Source organism: Sceloporus undulatus, chromosome 6, assembly GCF_019175285.1.
Source record: "Sceloporus undulatus isolate JIND9_A2432 ecotype Alabama chromosome 6, SceUnd_v1.1, whole genome shotgun sequence".
Lineage (NCBI taxonomy): Eukaryota > Metazoa > Chordata > Lepidosauria > Squamata > Phrynosomatidae > Sceloporus > Sceloporus undulatus.
Window position 1 is genome coordinate 119,961,634 of NC_056527.1, and position 9,897 is coordinate 119,971,530.

Here is a 9,897-nt window from a genome sequence, read left to right on the forward strand (position 1 = left end):
GCTATAAACAGAAGAATTAAGGCCTGCCCGACATTGCCTTCCTTTGGAAAAGGCGCCTTGGATGCCCCTTCAGGCTGCCATGCCTCAGAGTGGACACAGGAGGGCGATCGGGAGCTCCTAGGGCTGAAAGGGCCGGCCCTCCGAGGCGCATGGCTAGAGCGCCCCCATGGGGGACGGGCTAGGACGTCATCTCGATGGCGCCAACCATAGAGTCCCGCAGAGCTAGAGCGTCTCCATGGCGACGATCTAGGAGGTCGTCTCAGAGGGCCTACCAGAATCGAGCAGGGCTAGAGCGGCCCCGTGGCGACGATTTAGGAATTCGTCTCAGAGGGGCTACCATAGAGTCCCAGATGGCCGGCAGTCTAGGAGTTCGTCTCAGAGGGCCTACCGCAGAGTCCCGCAGGCCTAGAGCGTCTCCATGGCGACGAGCTAGGGCGTCATCTCTATGACGTCAACCAAGGCGACGATCTAGGAGTTCATTTCAGAGGGCCTACCACAGAGTCCTGCAGGGCTAGAGCGTCTCCATGGCGACGGGCTCGGAGTTCGTCTTAGAGAGGATACCATAGAGTGGCAGATGGCTAAACAGTAAGCAGGAGACTTTCTAGGAAACGACACGTAGAGGGCCGGTTCTCCGAGAGCATATAGTTCGAACGTCGACATGGAGATGTTCTAGGAATCCCTATGAGGGCCAATCAGAGAGCAGGAAGGGCCAGTTGAAGGGAGTGAGGCCAAACCCCCTCAGAAATAGGCATCCAATCAGAGGGCAGGAACAGACAGGTAAAGGGAATGAGACTAACCACCCAGGAACAGGCAGCTAATTCAGAAGGGCCCAGGAAGGGACAGGTAAAGGGAATGAGCACTAACCACCCCAGGAACAACAGGCAGCTAATCAGAGCCCAGGACAGGACAAGGTAAAGGGAATGAGACTAAACCACCCCAGGAACAGGCAGCTAATCAGAGCCCAGGAACGGACATGTAAAGGGAATGAGGACTAAACCACCCCAGGAAACAGGCAGCTCAGTCAGGAGCCCAGGAAGGGGGGGACAGGTAAAGGGAATGAGGACTAACCACCCCAGGAAACAGGCAGCTAATCAGAGCCCAGGAAGGGACAGGTAAAGGGAATGAGACTAACCAACCCAGGCAACAGGGCAGCTAATCAGAAGCCCAGGAAGGGACGGGTAAAGGAATGAGACTAACCACCCCCGGAACAGGCAGCTAATCAGAGCCCAGGACGGACATGTAAGGGAAGGCGGACTAACCACCCCAGGAACAGGCAGCTAATCAGAGCCCGGACAGGGACAGGTAAAGGAATGAGGGACTAACCACCCCAGAACAGGCAGCTAATCAGAGGCCCAGGAAGGGACAGGTAAAAGGGAATGAGACTAAACCACCAGGAACAGGCAGCTAATCATGAGCCCGGAAGGGACAGTAAACGGGAATGGAGGGACTAAACCACCCGGAAACAGGCAGCTAATTCAGAGCCCCAGGGAAGGGACAGGTAAAGGGAATTGAGACTAACCACCCCGGAACAGGCAGCTAATCAGAGCCCAGGAAGGGACAGGTAAAGGAATGAGACCTAACCACCCCCCAGGAACAGACAGTAATCAGAAGCCCAGGGAAGGGACAGGAAAGGAATCTAACCACCCCAGGAACAGGCAGCTAATCAGAGCCCAGGAACGGACAGGTAAAGGGAATGAGACTAACCACCCCAGGAACAGGCAGCTAATCAGAGCCCAGGAAGGGACAGGTAAAGGGAATGAGACTAACCACCCCAGGAACAGGCAGCTAATCAGAGCCCAGGAAGGGACAGGTAAAGGGAATGAGACTAACCACCCCAGGAACAGGCAGCTAATCAGAGCCCAGGAAGGGACAGGTAATGAGACTAACCACCCCAGGAACAGGCAGCTAATCAGAGCCCAGGAAGGGACAGGTGAAGGGAATGACGCCAAACCCCTCAGAGATAGGCAGTCAATCGCCTCGCGTTCAAAAAACAGCCGCCATTTCCTTTCTCCTCCTGGTGTCATGCCGCAGTGGAGACACCGGAGGGCGCGCGGGAGCTGCTGTCTAGGCATCTCCGAGAGAGGTCCGTTCCAATGGCTTGCTCCTCCCTGCCCTGGCGTGCCCCCTCGTGGCCGCGGCGCAGCAGGGCAGCCTCTTCGGCCTTTCCCGCCCATTGAGTCCTGCGTGAGAAAGGCTGGCAGCAGGCTCCTTTGTCCGAATGGGCCTCCTCTGCCTTTCTTTGGGCCACAGCTGGGCGAGGAGGGGAAATAAGCGCCACCCAACCAAATAAAAACAAAAGCAGGAACAAAACAGAATGCTATATAAGTAATTTAAAAATAAACAAAAATGAAATGAGACATCCAGCCTCTCTGGGGGGGGGGGGGCGTTTTGCGCCTCCACGCCCTCCTATGGGCCTACCAAAGGGATGGGTCGCCCCCTCCACCCCCGCCCCCCCCCCCACCCCCCCCCCCCCCCAGGGGGCAGGGGGGCGTCTCTGTCCTTTCTGCTCCAGAGGCCCAGGCTGGGGGGGGGGCTTTGGGGAGCAATGGGGCAGGGAAGGAGGGAGGGAGGGCAAGGGGTCAGGGCAAGCCCCCCCTCCCCTTAGTTCTTGCCAAGAGGTCTGTCTCTGTGAGACTCGGAGAGTCTGGGGTCGCTCCCTCTCAGCCTCAGGGGAAGGCAGGGTGGCCCTTGGGTCCCTTCCGACTCCAGGTTTCTATGATGCTACATGGAATAATAGGCGCAGTGTTAGTCCCTGGTCCAGGCTCTGGGAGACCAGGTCACATCCCTCAGCCCCAGAGGGAAAATCATCTCCCCTGAACGCACTCTGCCAAGATAGCCCCCTTAGTCTCTGTAGGGTGCGTGGATCTGGGAGGCCAGGGCTCCCAAGAATACTCCTGCGGAGAGAAGGCTCTTTCTTCCTGGCCAGGCAGGGCTGCCCCTTCCATGCAGAGCCTCCCATAGAATCCTAGGGGCCATGGCTTTTCCTGCGGGGCTCAGAGGAAGCAGGTGCAGCAGAAAGAAGCAGCCCCTCTTAGCCAAGGCAGTCCCCACGGGGGAGGGAGGGGCAGGAGGCATCTCTTTACCACTTCCCTTGTTTCTGGAAGGGTATGTCCAGGCTGCTCCCATGGCCCAGGAGGCATCTCTCCTAAGAAACCGGCCAGCCGCAGCTAGCCTTGGCCTTCTGGGCTGCCCTCTGGACCTTGAAACTAGCTTCCCAGCCCAGGGCCAAAGAAAGGGGCAGTGCCTGTCCATGGAGCCTGGCAGGTAGAAAGGCATGGCCCCTCCCCAGGGGTTCAGGATGGGGGCCCAGTGCCAGCCAAGCAGAGTCCTCAAGATCCAGACTGACTTCAGTCCATCAGTCCTGTTTATTGCACAGAGATCCCAGCAGCAGGACACTTTCCCTGAGTCTTGGCAGTCTTGGCAAGGCAAAGCAAGAGGCCAGCCCTGAGGGGCCCATCTGTGGGGAGGGATGTCAGGGGCTTGGCTCTGGCTGGTCCAGCGCTCAGTGATGCACTTGGGCCACTGGACTTCCAAGCTGTGCTGCCCCTCATGCCCAAAGGCCGCAAATGCAACGTCTTCCCACTCCACAGCCCCTTTCCTAATCTGAAGGCCCACCGAGAGCAAACATTCCTGGTTCAGCTTTGGGACAATGGGTGTTGGGGGGAGTCCGGTCACAGCAAGTGCTTGTTGCGCCTGGTGATGATCTTGCGAACCGTCCGGCGCTCTGAGATGTTCCGTTTTACCTTGACCCCAGTGGGGGCCGTGGGGGGGCCCTCCACATTCAGGGACGGGCTGGAGTAGGACTTCTGCAGGCCAGGGCAGCTGCCTTCCTCCGCTGCCTCCCTCAGGTGAGCAGCCCACTGGTCCGGGTCCTCTGACACATCGATGCCAGCACAGCTGAGCTTCACCTCCAGCAGCCGCACATAAGCCTCGTACCGGCGCTTCTGCACAACGAACACAAAAGGAAGGAAAGTGTCACTGGCTCAGCGGGGACAGCCTGGCCTACAGCACAGGGCTGGCGCTATAAGAAAAATAAACTGCTCGCTTTGCTAGAGGTAGGAGCAAGAGGGGGAGAACTGAGAAACAGGGCAATGCTGTGCCAACAGCAAACATCATGAACAAAAGATCCATAATTCTTCATGAAAGAAAAGGCTTTGGTGAGAATCCCTCACCAAAAACGTTTTCTGAAGTCTGGATCCCCCATATTTGCTTTGCCTGCCCAGGGCCCAGAACCAACTAGGCAACCGAAGGCTTCAAACTCTGCCCTCACTTGCCTCCATCTGAGGGAAATGACCGAGGGCAGAGAGGCCACTCTCCCCAGGGTCCCAGCCTACCTCATACAGCAAGTACTCCTTCCTCAGCTGGTACTCCTCCAGGTCCTGACCACGGCTGCGCTTATCCGGGAGGTTTCGCTGGAGCTCCTGGAGATCATCAGAGGCCTTGTCCATGTAACCCTCGTGGGCCTGGTACTGGTCCTCCTTCCAGGGCAGAGAGAATGTGGTCAGGACCTGGCCTCTGCAGGCAACCCAAAGCCCCCTCACCACCAAGAGCACAGCAGCCTCATGGACACACACACCAGGGACCCTCAGGGCAGCCACACAGCCTGGGAGCAAACCTTTACCACTGCTGTAGCGGCACATGGGGCCACACACAGTGGACTGATGGGGCATAAATAAAGTTAGCAATAATAACTAAGAGCAAAGGGAGAAGAAAGTTAGGAAGAGGAAGGAAGGTGAGGAAGAGGAAACCACCATCACCTTGATGCAACACACTTGAAGGAAGGGGAAGATGGGTTCAGACCTCACCAGGGGCTGGTCTTTCCCCTCATCTCCTCCTACCACTTCTGTGGTGCACCTTCTTCAGAGAGCCAGGAACACCCTCATGACAGTGGCCCCCAATGGTCTCACCAGAGAGTTCTTGCAGGGTGCTGTTGGCAGGATGGGCCGAGTGAATTTCCGCTGGGAGCCCACGGCTTCTGGGAAGGGTGGTGAGGAAAACATGGCAGCCACCAGGTTGATGTGGGAAATCCATGAGCTCATCTCCTCCGCAGTTCTGGGGAAAGGCAGAGGGACCCCATCAGCACCTACCAGTTCTCAGCCCACATCTCCAGCCAAGCAAGCATAAGTGGGGCTCCAAGGAGGCTCCTCTGCCACAGAGAAACCCTGTCCGAAAAGGGAACCAACAGCAACAATTCAGGAGCCAGGCAGATGGACCTCTGTAGGGGGATGGGGAGTGACTTTAGATAGGTCTTCAGCTGGGAAAGTACCAGCCAGGTCTGGGATCCTGCAGGCTGGCATTGTGCAGATGCCGTTATGAGCAGCTGCATATCAAATGGCAGTTCTGGAAGATGGAAGCCAAACCCCAAGGCCAGCTGCCCAGAGCAGTGGCCAGACAGGCTATGTGATGAGGAGAACTGATCCAGGCCTCTGCCAGGCCCTGATGCTCCCGTCTCTCTCTCACCCAAACAACTCCAGCTGGCCGGTAGGGAGAGAGCAGTAAGGCTGTGTGTGAGCCTTTAGTTTACCATCTGAAAGGACACACAAAGCGCAATGGGGGGAGGAAGCGCTGTTTTCTGAGGTCGGCAAATGACTATCGTGCCTGTTGCTGCCCTAACGCTGTGAGAAGCACCAGGAGGCTGCTCTTTTGCCCACCACCCCAGTGGCAAATCCCCCCTCTAAATGGCAGTCCTGCTTTCCCCAGGTAGTTCCACTGGGGAGCCCCCCAAGCAGAGCCAAGAGGAGAAGGGGCAGAGTGAAGTGGGGCAAGGGAAGTTTGACCCCCACATCACTGATGCCCAGCCAAGAGGAATAGGATGCCGAAGGCCACCGGAGGCCTGCACTGACTCACTGAGCTTGGAAGAGGAAGATGCTCCAGTCAGCTGTCTGCAGCCGGAAGACATGGGGCCGCTTGGTGTATTTGCTGGCCCGCTCTGCCAGGGCATGGAGCACTCCAACAGGCTCTTCCAAGGCCTCTGTCCAGTTCTCATCCTGGAAGGGGGGGCGCACAACAGATGCAAACCAAAGGGAATGGGCTCTCTCTCACACACAAAGCTGATGTACCGGGGCAGGCAAGAGAGGGCAGGTGGTGCTGGTGGCACACCACAGGCCCCAGGACAAAGTGAGCACTGGTCTGAGGCCACCAAGGCACAGGGTTGAAGGTCCTGGGCTCCAAAAAAAGACAGGGGGGTCCCACCAGCGTCTCATCCTCCCCCCTTGCTCTGCCAGAAGGAGATGGGATCAGAGTGTCTTCAGCCCCCCTCAGAAGTTCAGGGCTTTCTGGGGCTCCCCCCCCCTGCACTTACCTTAAAGAAATAGAGCACAGTCCCTTTCAGGACAGTGTGGAAACTCTTCCAGCCTCTCCTGCCCCAGGGTGCTGTGGAGGGAAATGGGGCAGGGAGGGTCAGACAGGCCAGGTGCCCTCAGCCCCTCCCCACACACCTGGGAGTTTAGGAGGGGGGCTCTGATACAGATGGGCTTGGACCCTTTTCCTGCCCCCTCTGCTCCCTACAAGGGGCAACCCACACATGGAGCAAGACAGTCAACCACTACCCGCAGCCCCACATGGGCCAGGAGCTGAGCACTGGCCAAGCCAAGCCGGGCCGTATGTCCACCCGCCCCTCACGCAGCCACTCACTCTTTTTCCCATCTGCCTCAGCATGGACCTTGCGGGCAAGCAGGCCCTGGCGGTATGTCTGAGTGCCTGAATCATGCAACAGCGTCAGGAAGGGGTTGCTCTTTTTCTGGCTAGAGGCCGAGGGGGGCTGGGTCCTTGTGGGGGTGCTGGAAGCCTCTTCCTCATCCCTGCAGAAAAGAGCGGGGCCTTGTTGGCTGGCAAGAAAAACATGGGAGACGGAAGCCAGAATCATATGGGCCTCCAGGGACCTTCTGGATGCCAAGTGGCACCTGTGGACTCAGCCGTCTGTGCGCCTGTTCAGAAGTAAGGCCACTCCGGAAAGTGCCACCCAAAGATATCTCCATCCCTTTTTGAGTTCTCTCAGCCCCACAGTCCTTGACCCAGGAGTTTGGGGGTGGGTGGGGTTTAAGAAGCAGCTTATGCGCCCTTGCTGGGACATTTAGGACCCTCCCTGACTCAGTCCATGTGGACACACAGGCTGTGTGCCCCTCACATCCCCAAGGCTAAGGAACCTCCTGAGAACTGTGCAGCACCCCCCTCCCAGCAGCCATGTGACTTACACAGCCCACTGCAGCTTCTCCTGGCGGATGGAGTGATACAGGCCCTAGGGAGAACAAGAGAATTTGGGGGAAAGGGAGAATGGGAGGGAACGGAGGATGAGAGAGATCAGCATACCCCTGTAGACCTCCCCCCCCCCACACACACACGTCTGGGCCTTCCCAGGCTGGCTCCCTCCCCACTAGCTCCCCCCCCCTCCGAACAGCATCCAGCATCCAACCCTGGAAGACTTGGGGGGGGGGGAAGAACCTTCTTTCCTCAATGCCCCTGGCCCCACAGCTGAGTCTATTTCGCCCTTGCAAAAAAGGAGAAAGCAACAGCTTGCTTCCTGCTGGAAAGTGCAACCCAAGGGAGCCTCCCCTTTGCCCCCTTTCAACCACTGCTCCTCTCAGGTACCTTCACAAGCTCCTTGGGGAAGTTCTGCCCATCATTCAGGCCATCCAGGTTGCTGAGGAAGGCCTGGCAGGACATGCTCCGGCCTACCTTCTTCTCTCCCACAGGCCAAGAAGAGGAAGGGGGAAGAGAAGGAGGAGGAAACTTTTTCAGGCATCAACAACCCCTGCACAGGCTGTGCACCCCCTTCCTCTGCAGGCAAACCCAGGATCTTCAGTGGAGAGGGGATATGAGCGGGGAAGGGATATGGCGGTACCAGCATGAACATGGTCACTGGGGAGCCCCCAGGCCCCCCTTCGTTCTCCCCACCAGCCCCACTCCAAGGCCCAAGCTTCAGCTCCGCACCCACCCCTCAAGCCACATGGGAGACCCCCAGGGCCCAGCCTGGACCAGCCTCCTCCTGCAGGGCCTTACCTGCCCATGCAAGTCGGTGTTGAGAAGCATGAGGGCACAGGTGAGGGTGTGCACAGCGTCTGTGGAGGATGGAGGAGGCCAAAGCACTGAAAGAAATTGTGGAGACCCCTGCCTCACCCCTACCCCACCCCCAGGACCACGAGGCTGATGCCACCAGCTCCTCTCAGGCCTTCCCCACTGCCCTGAAGAACCTTGTCTGCCATACCTCCCCCACACCTGCCCACCCTAAAGGTGACCTCCATCTCCAAAAGGTGTGGTGGGGAAGCCCCGTTTCCACAGTCCTTGATCTGGATAGGTGGGGCACCACTTACCTGGGCTGAGAAAGGCCTCCGGATTGCAGTTGTGATAGCGCTGGGAGAAATGCTGGAGGATCCGCTCGCGCTCCTGGGTCTCCCCCGTGAGCACAAATGCCTTCAGGAATGACCTGGGGGGGGGAGGAGGGAGCTCTTGAGAGAAAGGAAGGGAGGAAGAGGCCCACCAACCCACACACACCTGCCTGGCCTGGCTCTTCTCCACCGGGGTCTCGCACTCTCTGACACCACAGAGAGCCCATGGGGCAGATGCAAGAAGGCACCCCATCAATCTAGGACACCCCAAGGAGGGGAGGCTAGGGTCATGGGAGAAGACAAAGCACTTCCATAGCTCTTTGGGAAACAGGGCTCTGTAGCAACTGCCACCAAGGAGGCATATGGGAGGTGGGGAGGGGGTGTCTGACCGACACTTTAGTTCTCTCAGGAAAATTGACCAACGAGGGGGTCAGGAGATGCCCTCCACTATATACTGTCTATCTTGGACATCTCCCCCCCAAGCAACCGCATGTTTTGCTCCACTACCCAAAGATACAGCAGCCCTTCCCACAATCACTGCATGCAATGGGGATCCCTGCCTACCTGAGGGCCTGATCCAGCGCCTGTCCCCGGAAGTGGAAGAAGGAGAGGTAGGCTTCAGCCACCAGTTGGCTGAACTCATTGCTGTGGGCAAACACAAAGTCAGAGGGGTGCAGGAAAGGGGATGGACTATGTGCAGGGTGAGGGTCCCATCAGACCTTCCCCCCAGTCATACTTCTTCCGAAGGAAGGCAGCCACCTGAGACCTCTTGAAGCCATCCAGGTGGTAGAGGCGGGTAGCTAGACGCAGGGCAGCTGCCTGGTCCCCAGATGTGCCGTTAGCAAAGAGTGGACTCCCCTCAGGTTGAACTTGCTCCTTGGTGCCCAGGTCCAGCGCCATGTGCCCAGGATTTCCAGAGAGGCCTTGGGGGCAGCTATGGGGCAGAGGGAAAAAGGAGGAACTCAGAAAATGCATTGCAAAAGGGGTGGTCCCAGCATGACAGCCCCTTTAGGCCAGGGAGAGGGTAATGGGTACGGATCCCCCAAAAGCCTAGGCCAAGTTCCTCTGCCCTCTTTCAGCCCGTGTTGAGCTCCCTTTCAGGGACATAGCCAGGATTTTAGGAAGGGGGGGGTCCAGACTAAGTGCCACCATTATAATGGGGCTTGGGTGTGGCAGGGCAGCAGCACACATCATTCATTTTTCTAATGGAAGGGGGGTCCAGCTATGTCCCTGAACAATGTAATGCTTATGTCAAAGTTATTATTATACAGCGTGCCTGCGCCATACGCGGGCGCGCCATACGCAGCCTTGAGTATATGCGCTCAAGCCGTGGGGCATGCGTGAGACGGAAGGGGCGGCGCGTCCCATTCAATTGAATGGGTGTGCATGCCTGTTGCGCCCTGCGTGCTCCCGCGCCGCCGCGCATGAGACCCATTGTTTCCAATGGGACTCGAGCATAGGTAGAATTCGCCTTACGCGGCGGGATCCGGAATGGATCCCCCACGTAAGGCAAGGACGGACTATACAGTGGTACCTCGGGATACGAAATACCCAGGTTACGAATTTTTCGGGA

General features: G+C 57.9%; 1 protein-coding gene across 2 annotated transcripts in view; it reads right to left on the reverse strand.

The window, feature by feature from the left end:
* Positions 1-3,346: 3,346 nt before the first annotated feature.
* Positions 3,347-9,897, reverse strand: part of LOC121932670 (PH and SEC7 domain-containing protein 4-like) — a 14,686-nt gene continuing 8,135 nt past the window's right edge. For both annotated transcript variants that reach the window (XM_042471554.1, XM_042471555.1), the window contains 12 exons: positions 9,061-9,258; positions 8,889-8,969; positions 8,310-8,422; positions 7,999-8,057; positions 7,588-7,677; positions 7,194-7,237; positions 6,634-6,800; positions 6,302-6,372; positions 5,848-5,987; positions 4,908-5,052; positions 4,335-4,478; positions 3,347-3,944 (listed from right to left, as the gene is read on the reverse strand). In XM_042471554.1, the coding sequence (XP_042327488.1) occupies positions 3,672-3,944; positions 4,335-4,478; positions 4,908-5,052; positions 5,848-5,987; positions 6,302-6,372; positions 6,634-6,800; positions 7,194-7,237; positions 7,588-7,677; positions 7,999-8,057; positions 8,310-8,422; positions 8,889-8,969; positions 9,061-9,258 (1,525 nt within the window). In that variant the 3' untranslated portion in view covers positions 3,347-3,671. The remainder of the gene's footprint in view (positions 3,945-4,334; positions 4,479-4,907; positions 5,053-5,847; positions 5,988-6,301; positions 6,373-6,633; positions 6,801-7,193; positions 7,238-7,587; positions 7,678-7,998; positions 8,058-8,309; positions 8,423-8,888; positions 8,970-9,060; positions 9,259-9,897) is intronic.